The sequence below is a fragment of the Mustela erminea genome, chromosome 2 (assembly GCF_009829155.1).
Source record: "Mustela erminea isolate mMusErm1 chromosome 2, mMusErm1.Pri, whole genome shotgun sequence".
In the NCBI taxonomy this organism is placed as follows: domain Eukaryota; kingdom Metazoa; phylum Chordata; class Mammalia; order Carnivora; family Mustelidae; genus Mustela; species Mustela erminea.
Window position 1 is genome coordinate 49,993,554 of NC_045615.1, and position 21,326 is coordinate 50,014,879.

At 36.8% G+C, this 21,326-nt stretch overlaps 1 protein-coding gene across 4 annotated transcripts in view; it reads left to right on the forward strand.

The window, feature by feature from the left end:
- Positions 1 to 21,326, forward strand: part of CCSER1 (coiled-coil serine rich protein 1) — a 1,384,598-nt gene that overhangs the window by 706,429 nt on the left and 656,843 nt on the right. For all 4 annotated transcript variants that reach the window (XM_032332893.1, XM_032332895.1, XM_032332896.1 and 1 more), the window contains exon 9: positions 19,432 to 19,509. In XM_032332893.1, coding sequence (XP_032188784.1) covers positions 19,432 to 19,509 — 78 coding nt within the window. The remainder of the gene's footprint in view (positions 1 to 19,431; positions 19,510 to 21,326) is intronic.

The following is a 21,326-nucleotide window of genomic DNA, read 5'->3' on the forward strand; positions in this document are numbered from 1 at the left end:
GATGCTGTCATGAGCATATTGTTGTTAATGAACAACTGCCTTGAAGACTTTCATGTCACTTCCCCGTTTAAAAAATTTTATATACATTAAAATTAAATCAATATCATAAAATAAAATGCTCACAGTCTCCTGAAGCAAATCTTTTCTTTAAAATAAGAACCTTATTTTTTTTTAAACCATAATGACACAGCGGGCAGGGTATTATATCCTGACCTTCCTGAATAAAAATCTCAAGCAAGAAAAAGCTAGAACAGTCTTTTCCATACATTCAAGATGTCAGTCTTAATATTGAAGACAGGTTCCTGTTTTTCACGATATAAGTCTTGCTTTTGTCTTTGTATTTGTTTGTTTTTAGTAACAATTTTCAAGGTTGAATTAAGTTTCTATGGGTAACACTACTGGATTCTGTTAGAACTTCCCAGTAACTATATTGAAACTACATTTTTCCAAATTGTGTGTGTGTGTGTGTGTGTGTGTGTGTGTGTGTGTGTACATTGTGTTGGAGGCTTAAAAATGGCCATAAGCAACATCCTTCTTTGTCCTCCTAATTAAGAGCTAATTGCAAAATAGAAGATTCAGAGAAATTGACTTATAATGTCATCTAAGCCTGTATTGAAATAGAGCCATGTAAGTTTCCAGTATATTCTTATCTGAACTTAAGTGACCCACTGGAGTTGCTGGAACAAATGGGAAAATTATACACCTCTATCACAGTGCAGGAATTTGTAAGCTTATGTTTAGACAAGCTGAGATTTCATCTTGTGGATAGGCGATGCCAGTGAGAAATAGAACGTGTTTATTTCCAAGATCACTTACCAGCTAATAAATGAACAGGAGTGAGTGAGAACCCACTTCCGCTAGAAGTTCCCTTCTACAAACATGAGCCAAGGGAATGGAGGCTCCCCTGACAAAAAGAAGGTGTGTGTTATGGACCAGGATGTTGTTAATGAGGGCATGTTTAGGACTTAATATAGCAAAAAATTCTCTTGGGGCCTATTTCCTACGGAAGACACTTCTACACTTATTATTTTCCCCCCTAATTATCTTCAATGGAAGAATCACATTACTAATTTCTCACTCAAAATATACATACAATTCAGGCAAGAATGAGGATGGAGTACAGAAGATTTTCTTGAAAACAAAAAAATCCTGGGGCACCTGGGTGACTCAGTCAGTTGTGTCCAACTTGTGATTTCCACTCAGTTCATGATCTCATGGGTCATGGGATTGAGCCCTGCCTTGGGCTCCCTGCTTAGTGGGGAGTCTGCTTGAGATTCTCTCTCTCCCTTTCCTTCTGCCTTTCCCCCTACTTGTACATGCTCATGCATGCATGCTCTCTCTCTCTCAAATAAATAAATCTTTTTTTTTCAAAGATTTTATTTATTTATTTGACAGGCAGAGATCACAAGTAGGCAGAGAGGCAGGCACGGGACGGGGCGGGGCAGGGGAGCATGCTCCCTGCTGAGCAGAGAGCCCAATGTGGGGCTCGATCCCAGGACTCTGGGAACATGACCTGAGCTGAAGGCAGAGGCTTTAACCCACTGAGCCACCCAGGCGCCCCTCAAATAAATAAATCTTTTTTAAAAATCCTGGTCCATTTATGAAATATTTCTCACTTGGTGTTTTAGCATCAAATCCTCAGACACATGTTAGATTTGTACAAATTCTTTAATTCTCACTTTTGTGTCTCTGCTTCCTTTCTTTTGTACAGCCTAGAATTATTAGAATAATCCCTTAGTTCATATATCACTTCCAACTTGTCCCTATTAAATTTATATACCATATAAATGCCAGAAATTTTACTGGACTTGTCATGTCACCAACGTTAAATTCCCTAAAGCAAGTGATTTTGCAGTATGCCAGCTTGTCCAGCTGTTTTCTGAGGAGTCCGCTCAAACCTCACATATCATCTCTCATTCTCCTATTTCATTTATTCAAAAAAGTTCAAACACCTAGGACATGCCAAAAATTACGTTAGGTTGTATGGAGTCAATATGGCTCTTAATAGACTTAATTCTTACTGTGAGGAACTTACATACTAGTGCAGAAGACAGACAGAACATAGCCAAACAGTCAAAAGAAATACCTGACAGTTGAAATGAGAGACATTCAGTAAAAAGTTTAAAAGATAATCACCTGGAGGTGGGAATCTACTTCAAAGATATCTCTAAGGTAGTAACACCTTAATATGAAGAACATTCCAGATGGAGGAAATAGCACGTTAAAAGTTCAAGTGCAGGGACGCCTGGGTGGCTCAGTGGGTTAAAGCCTCTGCCTTCGGCTCAGGTCATGATCCCAGGGTCCTGGGATCAAGCCCCACATCTCTGCTTCCTCCTTTCTCTCTGCCTGCCTCTCTACCTACTTGTTATCTCTGTCCGTCAAATAAATGAATAAAATCTTAAAAAAAAAAAGTTCAAGTGCAAAGATCCTTGCTCCACTCAAGCAACTGCCTGTAGATGAGTAGGAGTCATTTTGCCAGGAAAAGATTGGTATGAGATAAAATTAGCATAAAAAATGAGGGGTAGGAGATGTGCATCATGATAAAGGTTTACTTTTTATTATAAAGTCTAGAACTACTTGATAGAAATACAAAACAAACAATAAATTGTAGTCATTTATATAATTTAATAGTTGAAATACACTTTATGTAATTTAATATATCTAAAATAGGATAATTTAAGATGTAAGAAACATAAAATTATTTCTGAGATATTAATTTTTTTTTGTACTTAAGTCTCAAAATCTGGTGTGTATTATACTTAGTACACATCTCAGTTTGGACTAGCCGTATTTCAAGTGGTCATTTGCCACATGAGACTAGTAGCTACCGTATTGGAATGGGATATTAACAGGTTTTAAGCAGGAGAACCATGTGATCTGAATTGCATTAGCAAGTCACTTTAGAGTGGAGGAAGTATGGGTGAAGACAGGAATACCAGTTAAGAGGCTCAGTTAATTTCCTTTGATTGCTGTAACAAGGTGTGATAGGCTGGCTGACTTAAAACAACAGAAATTTATTTTCTGTTTGGAGACTAGAAGTCTAGAGTCAAGGTGTTAGCAGGACCATGTTCCCTCTGAAAGCTTTGGGGAAGGATCCTTCATTGCCTCTTCTAGCTCCTAGTGGTTGCTGGCAGTCCTGGTTGCTTCACTTGTAGATGCATCACTCTAATCTCTGCTTTGTCTTCATGGAGCCTTCTGTAGATCTGTGTCACTGTGTCTAGACATCCCTCTTCTTATAAGGCTCATCAGTCATACTGTATTTTTTTAAATATTTGTTTAATTATTTGAGAGAGAAAGAAAGAAGAGGGCATTACAGGTTAGAGGGAGAAGACTGCTCACTGAGCAGGGAAGCTGACGCAGGACTCCATCCCAGGACCTGAACGCAGACGCTTAACCAACTGAGCCACCCAGGTGCCCAGTCATGCTGCAGTTATGACTCATCCCAATCCAGTATAACCTCATTTTAACTGGATGGTATCTGCAGAGATCGTATTTCCAAATAAGGTCACATTCGCAAGTTACAGGTTGACATGAATTTTGGGGGACACTGGTCAACCCAGTAGAGAGGCTAATGGAGTAAAAGTGGTAGCTTTTGCATGCTGGGCACAGATCTATGCCCCATTTCCCTGCTTGTCCTTAGGTAGTGGATCCAGAGTAGTGATAATAGATAGAAAAGGAAGAAGTGATTGTGAAATAGATTTCAGAAATGTAATTAGCAGATGTCTTGAATGTGGAGAGGCCAACCCCAAACAATCTGTCGGATCTTTCTCAGTCACAACTTCTTTCATAACTTTCCTGATAAGTCATTAAATGCCTACTATTTTTAACCCAGGAAATTTATTTTCCTAGCTTTAAAGGCATCTGACTCAAAGATCTCTCCAACTCCCTTTTTATGAGGACTTTCTTAATTAGCTCCACCTTAGTTGAGAAGAGTATTAAAGTAGAAGAGTGAAGTAGCCTGTCATGTGCATTTAAAATGAATATATATTTGTTTAATCCCCCATTACTGAAACTATACTGGCATTTATGTATAGTACAAGTGCTTTTTGAAAAAACAATATGAAAACCATAAGAGTATTGTTAGAATTGAAACAAAGCATCATTCCGTTCTTACTGGGAAAAAAAAATCCATATGCTTTATATTTGGGATATTGAATAGAGTTATCGGGGTGCCAAGTGTTTCCAATGATTTCAATCTCCAAAAATATAAATGCCCAATTTACATTTTTGATGTATCTTCTTCTTAAATGAAGTAACCTAAACTCTTAAATTTAGGTATATTTCCAGTTTGTATAATCTCTCATGGGTAATGAACTCTATAAATATAAAATATGCTGTGTAATGATATGTAATCTTATTGAAAAAAAAAAAAAACCACTTCCAACTCAGTCTCAAAATGGTGGCTTGTGGAGGATGTCAGACAGTTCCTAGTTTAGGTATCATGAAACTGAATGAATATAAATATTATTTAGATATTTGTTTTAATGTTACTGGATATATTCTCCTTCCGTTTGACTTTATATTTTTGGCCCATTTTTTAAAGTATATAAACATAAAATAACTCCCCTGTCCTTTTACCCTTTTCTGCAACTTTTTCAGACCTTGTTTTTCCTGAGATGTGGTGATCAAAAAACCAAAGAATTTAGTAACAAGAAAGCTGCTAGCAGTTGTGGGATTCTGGGCAAGAACATAAATGTGGGGGCTCACAGAATGTTAAGTCTAAATATTAAAATTCTAAAACAGGATTTAAAAACTGTTGAATAAAATATGTTTGGTCCTCCTATCTTGACAAGTAGACTTTTCTAAAGACTTGGAAACTCGTGTTCCAAGTATAATTTTTTGGACTCCCTAGCATCCTGTGCAGCACCATGGCCAAGTGTGAAGCCAGCCCTGACTCCAGCTTAACCCAGCACCTTCCTACCCTGGGTTCTATCCCTCATGGCCTTATGAGCATATGTGTGATTGACCCAGTGACACCAAATAGCTGTATCATGGCCACACCTTGGGTGACCCTCAGGAGGACCTGGTCATGTCCTGAACTGGGCAGTGAATTCCAGGGTTCTGGAATATGGTGGATAGGGAAATATGGCCTTTGATGGTGGCACTTTGCTTATCCCCACAGAATACCCTCCTCACAGGCAGTAACATGGTGAGAGAACAGCCAGAGCAGTACTCTAATGCAAACATCTCTTACCTAATTTGAAGGGAAATATTGACCAATAGAGCTATTCAATATTCAAGTACATAGCTAAGACTCTTACTTTTTTTTAAATTTCAATATCTGTTAGTGAAATTGGGTAATGAGTACATAGAGACTCTGTATTATTCTCCCTTTTTGTTATATGTTAGCAATTTTACATAACAGAAAGTAAGAAAATAATATTAATACAAGTTAATGCTCTTGGTAGCTCCAAGAAATAGTATGTTCTGTGTGAGGAGGTTGATTTGCTTAGTCACTATTGTGCTTGTTTTAATTCTACTGATGTCTTCAGTGATACGCTCTCATTAAAGGCGGGTTAAAGTAATCAGTGTGATCTCTCTTAGATAGCCTTTGCTTTTCTGAGCTCATCTTTGGATTTGGCATTACTAAGCAATCCCAATGATTTTCCCTTTAGTTTTTTGCTTTTGTATTTAAAATCATCTTTTATTATTGACATTGAAGTCCATTATAAGATGATGAAATTCTTTTTTTTTTTTAAATATTTTATTTATTTGACAGACAGAACTCACAAGTAGGCAGAGAGGTAGGCAGAGAGAGAGGAGGAGGAAGCAGGCTCCCCGCCCAGCAGAGAGCCTGATTCAGGGCTCCATCCCAGGACCCTGGAATCATGACTGGAGCTGAAGGCAGAGGTTTTAACCCACTGAGCCACCCAGGCGCCCCTGAAATTCTTTTTGATCTGCCTAATTTCTGGTTTAAACTGCACTCAACACTTTGTCAATTTTCTTGTGTTGAATTACATTACTTTTCTATTTTATTTTATTTATTTTATTTTTTATTTAAATAATCTCTACACCCAACATGGGGCTCAGATTCATGACCCTGAGATCAAGAGTCACACGTTCTTCTGACTGAGCCAGCCAGGTGCCCCTTACTTTTCAATTTTAAAAGTTAGTTTCTCTCAGGGGTCCTGGCAGGCTCAGTCAATATTGTACGCACCTCTTGATTTAGGGGTCATGAGTTCAAGCTCCACATTGGGTGAAGTTAGCATTTCTTTTCATTTCAATACTGTTTCTCTTTTCATAAACTGAACCCATAGATCCATGACTTAGGATTTAATTTCAGGATTATACTATTATAGGCAGTCTTTGTGTTCTTTTATTTATTTTTTTATTTTTAAGATGCTCCTTTTTCTAATTTAAATCTATTCCTTCGTGTGTGTGTGTGCGCGCACGCGCGCACACATGCATGAATTTTGGATAGTACAGATGGTTTTGTGTTTTTTCCTTTAACCTCAAGGTATATGTTCATATAGTAGTGCTGTTATCACTATTACATATATTTCATATTTCAGCTCTTTATTTTAGTAATAAGAGTACATTTTAAAATTATAAATTCTAAAACTGTATGTAGGCCCTCATTTTTTTTTTAATTAATTGCCTTTTCATCTTGAGCTCACAATGTTCTGTGTAGGTATTAAACTTATAATTTAAAATAAATTGGAGTTGTTTCTGGAGATTATTGAATATTTTCTTTTCACCTTTACTGTACTTAGTTTTACATGTGTACATTTTTAACAGCTCTAATAGATGAAAAGATATTAATATATAAGGTAGAAATAAATTATATAGATTAATAAACTGCTAGATGTTAAAATATTTATAATTATCTTATTAATCAAGAATATCTAATAATGTAACTAAATACAAACATATTCTAAAATTAGGATAAATAACTGCCAGTACTTTAACTCTTCTAGTCACTTGAGGTTTCATTTTCAAAGCTAGTTAGTAGCTTTCTTAGGCTTTTGTCACTCTCTTTCCCTGCCCCCTTTTTTTTACATTTCCTCCTCTGTAGTGCATCCTAAAAGGACAGGTGCTTTTACCTGTGCACACATGAAAGTGCAAGAATTTACATATATCAGTGGTAACTGTTGTATTTCTTATGCTCAAGCATTTAATGAATATGTTACGTTCTTGATTGCTAAAAATTAAATTTAAGAATTATTTAAGAAATTAGGAACTAGAGGGGAGGAGTCAAGATGGCGGAGAAGTAGCAGGCTGAGACTGCTTCAGCTAGCCGGAGATCAGCTAGATAGCTTATCTAAAGATTGCAAACACCTGAAAATCCATCGGCAGATCGAAGAGAAGAAGAACAGCAATTCTGGAAACAGAAAAACAACCACTTTCTGAAAGGTAGGACCGGCGGAGAAGTGAATCCAAAGCGACGGGAAGATAGACCCCGGGGGGAGGGGCCGGCTCCCGGCAAGCGGCGGAGCAACGGTGCACAAAATCAGGACTTTTAAAAGTCTGTTCCGCTGAGGGACATCGCTCCAGAGGCTAAACCGGGGCGAAGCCCACGCAGGTTCAGCGTGGCCTCAGGTCCCGCAGGGTCACAGAAGGATCAGGAGTGTCTGAGTGTCGCAGAGCTTGCGGGTATTGGAACGGGAAAGCCGGCTACAGAGACAGAGCCGACAGTAAGCTCACAGCTCGGTGTTACCTTGAACTGGTCGCAGGCTCGGAGAGCTCGGAGCGCGGCCGGAGGTCAGGCAGACGGGAGTAACTGGGCGCTGTTCTCTGAGGGTGCACTGAGGAGTGCGGCCCTGGGCTCTCGGCTCCTCCGGGCCGGAGACCAGGAGGCCGCCATTTGTATTCCCGTCCTCCGGAACTCTACGGAAAGCGCTCAGGGAACAAAAGCTCCTGGAAAGCGCTCAGGGAACAAAAGCTCCTGAAAGCAAACCCGAGCGGATTACTCACCCCGGCCCCGGGTAAGGGCGGTGTAATTCCGCCTGGGGCAAAGACACTTGAGAATCACTACAACAGGCCCCTCCCCCAGAAGATCAACAAGAAATCCAGCCGAGACCAAGTTCACCTACCAAGGAGTGCGGTTTCAATACCAAGGAGAGCAGCAGAATTCCAGAGGAGGAGAAAGCCAAGCACGGAACTCATGGCTTTTTCCCTGTGATTTTTTTTTAGTCTTGCAGTTAATTTAATTTTTTTCTTTTTCATTTTTTGGTTTTTTTTTTTTTCTCGCCTTCGGGTAAAATTTTTTTTTTTTTTAACTGTTACCTTTTTCTTTTTTAACGATTTTTTACTAGTTTATCTAATTATGTATTTTTTCTTTTTTACATTTTTCTTAGGTGTTTTCCTTTTTTTTTTAAATTCTTTTCTTTTCTTTTTTCTTTTCTTTTTTTTTTCTTTTTTCTTTTTTTTTCTTTCTTCCTTTTTGAACCTCTTTTTATCCCCTTTCTCCCCCCTCACGATTTTGGATCTCTTCTAATTTGGTTAAAGCATTTTTTCCTGGGGTTGTTGCCACCCTTTTAGTATTTTACTTGCCCCTTCATATACTCTTATCTGGACAAAATGACAAGACAGAAAAATTCAACACAAAAAAAAGAACAAGAGGCAGTACCGAAGGCTAGGGACCTAATCAATACAGACATTGGTAATATGTCAGATCTAGAGTTCAGAATGACAATTCTCAAGGTTCTAGCCGGGCTCGAAAAAGGCATGGAAGATATGAGAGAAACCCTCTCGAGAGATATAAAAGCCCTTTCTGGAGAAATAAAAGAACTAAAATCTAACCAAGTTGAAATAAAAAAAGCTATTAATGAAGTGCAATCAAAAATGGAGGCTCTCACTGCTAGGATAAATGAGGCAGAAGAAAGAATTAGTGATATAGAAGACCAAATGACAGAGAATAAAGAAGCTGAGCAAAAGAGGGACAAACAGCTACTGGACCACGAGGGGAGAATTCGAGAGATAAGTGACACCATAAGACGAAACAACATCAGAATAATTGGGATTCCAGAAGAAGAAGAAAGAGAGAGGGGAGCAGAAGGTATACTGGAGAGAATTATTGGGGAGAATTTCCCCAATATGGCAAAGGGAACGAGCATCAAAATTCAGGAGGTTCAGAGAACGCCCGTCAAAATCAATAGGAATAGGCCCACACCCCGTCACCTAATAGTAAAATTTACAAGTCTCAGTGACAAAGAGAAAATCCTGAAAGCAGCCCGGGAAAAGAAGTCTGTAACATACAATGGTAAAAATATTAGATTGGCAGCTGACTTATCCACAGAGACCTGGCAGGCCAGAAAGAGCTGGCATGATATTTTCAGAGCACTAAACGAGAAAAACATGCAGCCAAGAATACTATATCCAGCTAGGCTATCATTGAAAATAGAAGGAGAGATTAAAAGCTTCCAGGACAAACAAAAACTGAAAGAATTTGCAAATACCAAACCAGCTCTACAGGAAATCTTGAAAGGGGTCCTCTAAGCAAAGAGAGAGCCTACAAGTGGTAGATCAGAAAGGAACAGAGACCATATACAGTAACAGTCAACTTACAGGCAATACAATGGCACTAAACTCATATCTCTCAATAGTTACCCTGAATGTTAATGGGCTAAATGCCCCTGTCAAAAGACACAGGGTATCAGAATGGATAAAAAAACAAAACCCATCTATATGTTGCCTCCAAGAAACTCATTTTAAGCCCGAAGACACCTCCAGATTTAAAGTGAGGGGGTGGAAAACAATTTACCATGCTAATGGACATCAGAAGAAAGCAGGAGTGGCAATCCTTATATCAGATCAATTAGATTTTAAGCCAAAGACTATAATAAGAGATGAGGAAGGACACTATATCATACTCAAAGGGTCTGTCCAACAAGAAGATTTAACAATTTTAAATATCTATGCCCCCAACGTGGGAGCAGCCAACTATATAAACCAATTAATAACAAAATCAAAGAAACACATCAACAATAATACAATAATAGTAGGGGACTTTAACACTCCCCTCACTGAAATGGACAGCTCATCCAAGCAAAAGATCAGCAAGGAAATAAAGGCCTTAAACGACACACTGGACCAGATGGACATCACAGATATATTCAGAATATTTCATCCCAAAGCAACAGAATACACATTCTTCTCTAGTGCACATGGAACATTCTCCAGAATAGATCACATCCTCGGTCCTAAATCAGGACTCAACCGGTACCAAAAGATTGGGATCATTCCCTGCATATTTTCAGACCACAATGCTCTAAAGCTAGAACTCAACCACAAAAGGAAGTTTGGAAAGAACCCAAATACATGGAGACTAAACAGCATCCTTCTAAAGAATGAATGGGTCAACCGGGAAATTAAAGAAGAATTGAAAAAAATCATGGAAACAAATGATAATGAAAATACAACGGTTCAAAATCTGTGGGACACAACAAAGGCAGTCCTGAGAGGAAAATATATAGCGGTACAAGCCTTTCTCAAGAAACAAGAAAGGTCTCAGGTACACAACCTAACCCTACACCTAAAAGAGCTGGAGAAAGAACAAGAAAGAAACCCTAAGCCCAGCAGGAGAAGAGAAATCATAAAGATCAGAGCAGAAATCAATGAAATAGAAACCAAAAAAACAATAGAACAAATCAACGAAACTAGGAGCTGGTTCTTTGAAAGAATTAATAAAATTGATAAACCCCTGGCCCAACTTATCAAAAAGAAAAGAGAAAGGACCCAAATAAATAAAATCATGAATGAAAGAGGAGAGATCACAACTAACACCAAAGAAATACAAACTATTATAAGAACATACTATGAGCTACTCTACGCCAATAAATTTGACAATCTGGAAGAAATGGATGCATTCCTAGAAACATATAAACTACCACAACTGAACCAGGAAGAAATAGAAAGCCTGAACAGACCCATAACCAGTAAGGAGATTGAAACAGTCATTAAAAATCTCCAAACAAACAAAAGCCCAGGGCCAGACGGCTTCCCGGGGGAATTCTACCAAACATTTAAAGAAGAACTAATTCCTATTCTCCTGAAACTGTTCCAAAAAATAGAAATGGAAGGAAAACGTCCAAACTCATTTTATGAGGCCAGCATCACCTTGATCCTAAAACCAGACAAGGATCCCACCAAAAAAGAGAGTTATAGACCGATATCCTTGATGAACACAGATGCGAAAATACTCAACAAAATACTAGCCAATAGGATTCAACAGTACATTAAAAAGATTATTCACCACGACCAAGTGGGATTTATTCCAGGGCTGCAAGGTTGGTTCAACATCCGCAAATCAGTCAATGTGATACAACACATCAATAAAAGAAAGAACAAGAACCATATGATACTCTCAATAGATGCTGAAAAAGCATTTGACAAAGTACAGCATCCCTTCCTGATCAAAACTCTTCAAAGTGTAGGGATAGAGGGCACATACCTCAATATCATCAAAGCCATCTATGAAAAACCCACCGCAAATATCATTCTCAATGGAGAAAAACTGAAAGCTTTTCCTCTAAGGTCAGGAACACGGCAGGGATGTCCATTATCACCACTGCTATTCAACATAGTACTAGAGGTCCTAGCCTCAGCAATCAGACAACAAAAGGAAATTAAAGGCATCCAAATCGGCAAAGAAGAAGTCAAATTATCACTCTTCGCAGATGATATGATACTATATGTGGAAAACCCAAAAGACTCCACTCCAAAACTGCTAGAACTTGTACAGGAATGCAGTAAAGTGTCAGGATATAAAATCAATGCACAGAAATCAGTTGCATTTCTCTACACCAACAGCAAGACAGCAGAAAGAGAAATTAAGGAGTCAATCCCATTTACAATTGCACCCAAAACCATAAGATACCTAGGAATAAACCTAACCAAAGAGACACAGAATCTATACTCAGAAAACTATAAAGTACTCATGAAAGAAATTGAGGAAGACACAAAGAAATGGAAAAATGTTCCATGCTCCTGGATTGGAAGAATAAATATTGTGAAAATGTCTATGCTACCTAAAGCAATCTACACATTTAATGCAATTCCTATCAAAGTACCATCCATCTTTTTCAAAGAAATGGAACAAATAATGCTAAAATTTATATGGAACCAGAAACGACCTCGAATAGCCAAAGGGATATTGAAAAAGAAAGCCAACGTTGGTGGCATCACAATTCCGGACTTCAAGCTCTATTACAAAGCTGTCGTCATCAAGACAGCATGGTACTGGCACAAAAACAGACACATAGATCAATGGAACAGAATAGAGAGCCCAGAAATAGACCCTCAACTCTATGGTCAACTAATCTTCGACAAAGCAGGAAAGAATGTCCAATGGCAAAAAGACAGCCTCTTCAATAAATGGTGCTGGGAAAATTGGACAGCCACATGCAGAAAAATGAAATTGGACCATTTCCTTACACCACACACAAAAATAGACTCAAAATGGATGAAGGACCTCAATGTGCGAAAGGAATCCATCAAAATCCTTGAGGAGAACACAGGCAGCAACCTCTTTGACCTCAACCGCAGCAACATCTTCCTAGGAACAACGCCAAAGGCAAGGGAAGCAAGGGCAAAAATGAACTATTGGGATTTCATCAAGATCAAAAGCTTTTGCACAGCAAAGGAAACAGTTAACAAAATCAAAAGACAACTGACAGAATGGGAGAAGATTTTTGCAAACGACATATCAGATAAAGGACTAGTGTCCAGAATCTATAAAGAACTTAGCAAACTCAACACCCAAAGAACAAATAATCCAATCAAGAAATGGGCAGAGGACATGAACAGACATTTCTGCAAAGAAGACATCCAGATGGCCAACAGACACATGAAAAAGTGCTCCATATCACTTGGCATCAGGGAAATACAAATCAAAACCACAATGAGATATCACCTCACACCAGTCAGAATGGCTAAAATCAACAAGTCAGGAAATGACAGATGCTGGCGAGGATGCGGAGAAAGGGGAACCCTCCTACACGGTTGGTGGGAATGCAAGCTGGTGCAGCCACTCTGGAAAACAGCATGGAGGTTCCTCAAAATGTTGAAAATAGAACAGCCCTATGACCCAGCAATTACACTATTGGGTATTTACCCTAAGGATACAAACGTAGTCATCCAAAGGGGCACATGCACCCGAATGTTTATAGCAGCAGTGTCCACAATAGCCAAACTATGGAAAGAACCTAGATGTCCATCAACAGATGAATGGATCAAGAAGATGTGGTATATATACACAATGGAATACTATGCAGCCATCAAAAGAAATGAAATCTTGCCATTTGCGACAACATGGATGGAACTAGAGCGTATCATGCTTAGCGAAATAAGTCAAGCAGAGAAAGACAACTATCATATGATCTCCCTGATATGAGGAAGTGGTGATGCAACATGGGGGCTTAAGTGGGTAGGAGAAGAATAAATGAAACAAGATGGGATTGGGAGGGAGACAAACCATAAGTGACTTTTAATCTCACAAAACAAACTGAGGGTTGCTGGGGGGAGGGGTTTGGGAGAAGGAGGTGGGATTATGGACATTGGGGAGGGTATGTGCTTTGGTGAGTGCTGTGAAGTGTGTAAACCTGGTGATTCACAGACCTGTACCCCTGGGGATAGAGTATTATGCCTCCATCAGAAAGGATGAATACCCAACTTTTGTAGCAACATGGACGGGACTGGAAGAGATTATGCTGAGTGAAATAAGTCAAGCAGAGAGAGTCAATTATCATATGGTTTCACTTATTTGTGGAGCATAACAAATAGCATGGAGGACATGGGGACTTAGAGTGGAGAAGGGAGTTGGGGGAAATTGGAAGGGGAGGTGAACCATGAGAGACTATGGACTCTGAAAAACAATCTGAGGGTTTTGAAGGGACGGGGGGTGGGAGGTTGGGGTACCAGGTGGTGGGTATTATAGAGGGCACGGATTGCATGGAGCACGGGGTGTGGTGCAAAAATAATGAATACTGTTATGCTGGAAATTTAAAAAAAAAAAAAAAAGTGTATGTGAGAAATATACAGCTACTTGGATGGACTGTGGTCTCAAAAGGGGAGAGGATGGAATATTCTCACACTCAAGAAATGAGCCTGAAGAGCTACTGCACTAAGAGGGGATGGTTAAGCCTTTGGCTCAGGTCATGATCCCAGGGTCCTGGGATCAAATCCTACACTGTCCTGTTCCCTTCTCAATGGCCAGCCTGCTTCTCTCTCTCCCTCTGCTGCTCCCCCTGCTTGTACTCTCTTGCTCATGCTCTTGCTCTCTCTCTAATAAATAAATAAAATCTGTAAAAAAAAAAAAAAAAAAAGAAATTAGGAACTAATCATTTTACATGAACAACATATATTGTGGAGGCAGAATCTATGACTACCCAGTACACAAAACACAAACACACACGCCAGAAAACATTCTAACAGCTTAAGCAGAATTGTTTTTAGATTACTCTGCTTGAACTGACTGATGATATCCTTGCTATCATAAGGATTTCATGCCTTTCAATATTTAGTTTTCATTTGTTTGCTTTCCCACATTTTGTTTCCAATTTTGTGTTATAACCCTATCATAACTTTATTGTCTTATTCCTAACTTATACTTCAGAATGCAGTGCTGGCATTGCATATTTCTAGTATGGGTAGTCTATGGAATTTCAGCTTTTACAGAAAATAAAGATTCCTAAGCAATCTCAAATTGTTTTCACAGCAAAAAAAAAAAAAAAAAAATGACTTAATAGAGTCTGCAGAATATACACAGGATGAACATAAAGAACAGTTATATTATCATAATTTGGTATATAATACGTAATATGTAAGCCGCAATACTGCTTGTAGGTTTTTTCAGAGTCAGAGTATCTTTATAGAATAAAGGAAGGACATCAGGGTTTGGAGACAAGGAGCGTTTTCATCTTGGGTGTTCTACTTAATAGTTTTTGTGACCTTTAGCAACTGATTTCAGTTTACTAAGTATCAATTTCCTACTTCAAAAAGGAACATAGACATTGTATGTTCTTGAGCGGATTCATGTATATTACATGGTATGGTGCATGTCATGTAACTACATTCTATAAATGTCATCTATTATTGTTAGTAATAGTTGTAGTAAAGATTACAGAATGAGAGAGAATGTGAATATAATTAAGTATTATTGGTAAGTTTGTAAATTATATGTATTATCTTTGGTTTATATGCATTTATTTATGGTAGCTAACATACAGATGTTATTAAATTACTCCAATGTCAGATAAAATTATTTGGAAACTTGTGGAGAAAAACTATCATATATATTTATTTTTCATATAGCGGTGTTATATAATATTTAAACCTCCACATATTCAGGACCAAGATCTGGCAGAGATGTAAAATAACACCAAATATAAATAATGAAATTTCCCTTTCTCATCCCATAATTTGGTCATATATACGTATACGTATAGTTGTTTGTTTTTTACAGAATCTCCTAGTCTTTTTTCTTTGTGTTTATTTAAAGCATTGTAGGTTTTATTCATTTTAATGAGAAAAAAAGTGGGGTGTGTTTTGTTAAGTATTGGTACTGTCATTGCTTGGAATGAAAACTGTAAAAACAAATAAATATTTTGTCAGAGGTATAGATTTATTTATAGACTTTATCTATCAGAAGTTGAGTTGTTTCAGTTCTCCTCTATCCCTCTGAAAGAGGTTAGAAGAAGAAATTACAATGTTTGTTAACAAAGAAAAATATCAAAAGAGAGACACATTAAATCAAATCATATGTAAATTCTATCCTTTCTGGCACAGACTTGATTTAGCACTGTAGTCTTATTCCTCCCTATTGTCCCTTTCAAAGTCTCCCATTAGGCAGGTTTGAACTAGTAGCTGTTTGTGTTTATCTTTGTCAGGGTCTCTCTGACTTCTAAATATTTGTAAATGTTCTTGCCTAAGAATGGGCCCTCACCTCTTCTACTCCAAGGTGACTTATAATAATTCATTTTTCTCTTCTTACCTAGGGTGTCAGTAGCTTCTGCATTTCAGCTATTTAACTCTCCTATATGTTTCTTCTGCAACTCAAGAGTACACACACCCCCACACACACACCTCTGCAGGCATCTCTGTAGTCCTTTACTTTATATATTAAATTTGTTTTTTAATATCTCTGCCTTTCACAGTAGAAGTTTCTTTATAAAAGAGACTATACCTTTTTTTTTAATTGAGATAGGACTTTCTTTTTCTAGTGTAGTTGATACACAGTATTACATTAGTCTTAGTCTTAGGCTTACAACTTAGTGATTTGACAAACTTATACGTCAGAAGTGGTACACCTTTCCCCCCCACCTTTTTGTCCCCTGTATCCTGAGCAATACCTATAATATGTATTTAATAAAAATTATAGTTGAACTAAGAAATATAAATATTTGCATCATGAAAGTGAAATATCTGTTTCTCTATACTGAAATCCGTAATTTAAATAAAAACTTTCATTATATCAAATCAGTGTGAAATTAAAAATATATGATGCTTGATTCCTGTTCTTTTGAAATATATATTTATATAGCTGATACATATTCCTTTTTATATAAATAATTATTAGCCAGTTCACCATCTAATAATAGCTATTTTTGTGGTATATTCTCTATTTGATTATAGTATTCTTTTTATCTCATATTAAATTTATCAATTCAGGGGTTCCTGAGTGGCTCAGTGGGTTAAAGCCTCTGTCTTCGGCTCAGGTCATGATCCCAGGATCCTGGGATCAAGCCCCACATCGGGCTGTCTGTTCAGCGGGGAGCCTGCTTCCTCTTCTCTCTCTGCCTGCTTCTCTGCCTATTGTGATCTCCGTCTGTCAAATAAATAAATAAATAAATAAAATCTTAAAAAAAAAATTATCAATTCATAAAGAGGGGTACCTAGGTGCCTGGGTGGCTTAGTCAGTTAAACGTCTGCCTTTAGCCCAGGTCATTATCTCAGGGTCCTGGGATGGAGCCCCACAGGGGGCTCCCTGCTCAGCAGGGAGTCTGCTTCTTCCTCTCCCTCTGCAGGCCCCTCCCTCTGCTTGTGCTCACTCTCTTTCTCTCTCTCAAATAAACAAATAAAAGCTTTTTTAAAAAATTATCAATTCATAAGTAGGTATCAGTCTTACAGAAATGCGAAAGACCCATGGAGAATTATCTTCCAACAGCTATAGAGACTTTATTTAATCTTCTAATTTTATGTTACAGAAATTTATCATAAACTTTAATATGTTTTCTTCCTACTGTTATACTAAACAAAATATTTAATCCTTAAATATATATACCTAAGTCTATTAGAAACTTATATTTTACTCTGCACATTTGAATATAGCATACAAGTGCATAAGTAACAGATAATTCAAATATGACATAATTGTTGCTGTGAGAATGTCTGCAAACGGAAGTAGTAATGAATTCCATCATTAAAAAAAAAACTTCTAAAAGTATTCTTGATGTAGGGTTTGTTTGTTTTGCCTTGATTAGGCTGTTGGTTATTGGAGCTGTTTGAATTTTTTTTGTTTATCATAAATTGAATTATCTAAGTCTTATAACTCAGACCAATGAACCAGAGTGTAGCAATCCTTCCCACTCCTATCTTCAGGTTGGGAGCCCTTGAAAATAGAACTGTGAGCCAAGCATAATGGAAGCATTTGCTGTCTTTCCTCCTTGCTTTTTGCTTTAGTGCATAGTCTCTTAATTCAGGTGCAAATGTTCGTATGTCTAGAGATTTATAACAAGACTTGCTTTTCCAGTACTTATTACTCCAACCTATTTCAAAAACAGATAAATTTTTCTAAACAACCCTTCAATGATAGCAAACTCGATTGCTTCCTTTGCTTATTACTACTTCTCCCTGCTCTTATTCCTCAGCCTAACATAAGTCTAAATAAACAAAGCTTGTTACTTTTCATTTTAAACTGAGTTTGCAAAATGTGGCCACATTTTCACTTATCCTTTTCCAACAGTTAAGATCTTACCTCACTTGCATGACATCTTTCTGAATTACCTAATCACCATTTCATTTTGGTCTGAATAGCAGCACTAGAAGTTTTGTGATAGGGAAGTTAGAAGGTATGAGACATTAATAGTCCATAACAGTTTTTTTTCTGTATTTCAATAAACCCTGTAAATATGTTTGCCTAAATTATGTATGTAGTTTGTTAAACAGCTCTGATTACTTGCAAATCTCAGGCAGAATTAAGGGCAAGAGAGAGGGATGGGCAGGGGAAGGTAGAGGAGGGGAAGGTAGGAAAGTGTTCTTCTTAGTGAGGATTTTGGTGACCACCATTCATTTTGGGAAAAAAGATGAATTAAATCAACTTTTATCATTAACATATTATGCAACTATTTTATTGAGCATTCAAACTTAAAACAGAAGAAATTAGCGTTTTTTAAAAAGTTATATTAGTGGCCTTTATGTATTGATGTGTAGAATTTCCTGTAATGATTGTTTTTTTTAACATTTATTTAAATCAGTTAATTAACATATATTATTGGTTTCAGAGGTACAAGCCTGTGATTCATCAGTCTTTATTTATTACCCAGCACTCATTACATCCCATGCCCTCATTAATATTCAGCACCCAGTTACCCACCCCCTGACCCCCTTCCCTCCAGCAACCCTCAGAAAGCAAGTTAAGGTAAAAGCAGGATCTAGTAGAATCACATGAACTTACTTGGAAATTTGTCAAGATTTCTAAATTAAATTATTCTTCTTAAAAATGGTGGTAATAGTAGTAAAAATCCCAAGATGAGGTACCATCATGTAAGTACAGTATTTTGAGATATGCCAGGCACACAGTAGTCATACTGCATGATAACTAAGTTCAGGATCCTTTTTTAAGTTACATCTAGGAATGAAATAGAAGTCTCCAACCAGAAGCTCAGTGAAATTAGTAGACCAGAATAAAAGCATTTGCATTTGAGATATGAAATCCTTAACTTCCTTTAGGTATTACTTCCCTTACCTAGTTATGACAGAATTTGATTAGTGTCAGATCTCATATAGATTCCTAAATGTGGAGATTTCAAGAGAGGATTAAGAAGGAAAAAATGAAATTAAAAAGAAACTAAATGGAATCTACTGAGTAGTATTGTGTTCTGGATTTTAAAGGGAAATGTTCTGAGACTGGATCAATGAAATCCTATCAGTTCATTTTATGAAACAAAGATACAAAAAAAAAAAAAAGCCAACAAGAAATGCATAAGGATTTCGTCTTGTATGTAAGCAATCCTGGCTCTCTAATGTTCAACTGTGGTTGGATCTCAGTCGTTTCTGTACTAACAGATGCCAAAGGTGGAGTCCTTATGACTAGAAAATTAAAGTTATGAATATTTAAGCTGATATGCAAAGTACCAACAGAGCAAAGTATACACGCAGATAATCATGAATTGTACAGTAATCAAATTTTAATAAGCAGGGACATTATTGTAGAAGCACATGACTTACCAACAACATGTTTTTGTTTTTTTTTTTCTTTTCCCCATTCTGCAGGAAAAAGTCCAGCATTTACAGAAGGCTTTTGCTTCAAGAGTAGATAAATCCACACAGACTGAACTTCTAGGCTATGATGTAAGTAGCTATATAAAACCATTTTTATCTCCTTTATTGGTATTCAGACCTCCACAGCTTATTTACCTCTGTTGCTGCTGTGTCCATGCATTGATTTAATAGGATTTAGTGGCTCGCCATTCATCTTTTGCTCTTAAATAATCCCCAAATACCTTCTGGAACTGAAAAAGATAATTACAGGCACCGACTAGCATACCAATGTCTTATTATTTTTTTTTAAGCTAACATTCCTCATATAGTCTTTTGCATTAGTGAATTTGCAGACATGTGGAAGATACATATTAGAATACTAGAACAATTTATTTTTAAGAAAGTACTAATTTATTTATTAACAGTTTAATCAAGTTATGTTCACAATCACCAAGGGCCAGGCACATCATTTTTACATTCTGATACATAAAAGGAAACACAACTGTGCAGAGAAATTTACAATACTATTTTAGCTTTTGGGCCTCAGTACAAGCTGCAGAAAGTAATTGAAAGTTAGCATTTTTTTTTTCTTAGTGTGAAATACTTGTTGAATTGTCAAAATAGGATTGTAAAACATGTGTTGATACAAGATTGCTTCTAGTAACACTGGATGATTTTGGATAACTGATTTAAATTCCTATCTTTTTTAAATGAAGCTATGAGTTTTTCACTCTGCCTAAGTTGATGACTTTAAGCTTCCTTTTGATGAAAATACAAAGAAATTACCTTCTTCATCCTACATCTAACTTTTGTCAGAATTCCCTCTTCTATTTAAAGACATTAATATTATTTTTAGCACTTTATTAACAAGTAAGATTAGAAGAGATGTTTTTAAGTTGTTTTATGAAGGTGTATAATAATAAAATGTAAGTTTATCTGCAGGTCCTCATTAAATTAAATAACATAGATATAAATGTTACTTTTGTGTTTCCTTGCAAATTATGTTGCTGTATTTGACATAAAACTACTTGTCTCTGTTAGGAGGTAAACTAAAGTTTTGAATTCTAGCACAAATTGTTTTAAGCTATTTATATATTTTTTAATTTAAAAACAACATTAAAATCTTGCTTTTCTTTGGAATTTTTCTGCTACATTCATTTTATGTTTATTATAGACACCTAAATATTCTAGACCTGAATATTGTGACTACAGTAGTTCTTGCTTGAATAGCAGTGTTATATATATGATTTAAATGGTATTAATGTTTCATATTTTAAAATAGAAATGATTTCTAAGTTCAAAGGGGATTTACCACAAGTATTTTAATATTTATCTCTTTTGAAGGAGGTTTTTTCCCTCTTTAAAGTCTTTTGTTACATATTATTTGCATATCAGTACCTAGGTTATAGACTCAGTCTGTATTTTACAAATAACAACCTGTATCTTTTTAAATCTGCAAGCCAGTTGTCCAAGAAGACTAATAAATTAATAGTTTCCATTAAATCATATTCCAACATAACAAAATTATAAGTTAACTGAATTCCAGAAAAGTGAAGTCACTTGTTCACTACTATATGGTGTTTGTGGAAGTCTAATTATTAAAAGTAATGCATTCTTCAACAAGGAAAGAGGAAAATACATATGTATTAGGACTCAAATATTCCACTTTACTCAATAAGTAAATGGTGGTTGGGAGACCCAGTTCCAAATTTCTAAAGGATTGAATATAAAGATAGAATGTGAGATCTATAGCATTACTAGTGACTGCAGTGAGAAATAGTTGCTAAGAGATGAGTGGTACCTGTGGGGAAATAACTAAACTGTGTCTTATGTATTTGCCTCTCGATGCCCCATTATGTTCTTGTTTCTGTGAGTTTCTTTTATTAATATTACATAGTTCTCTAAAC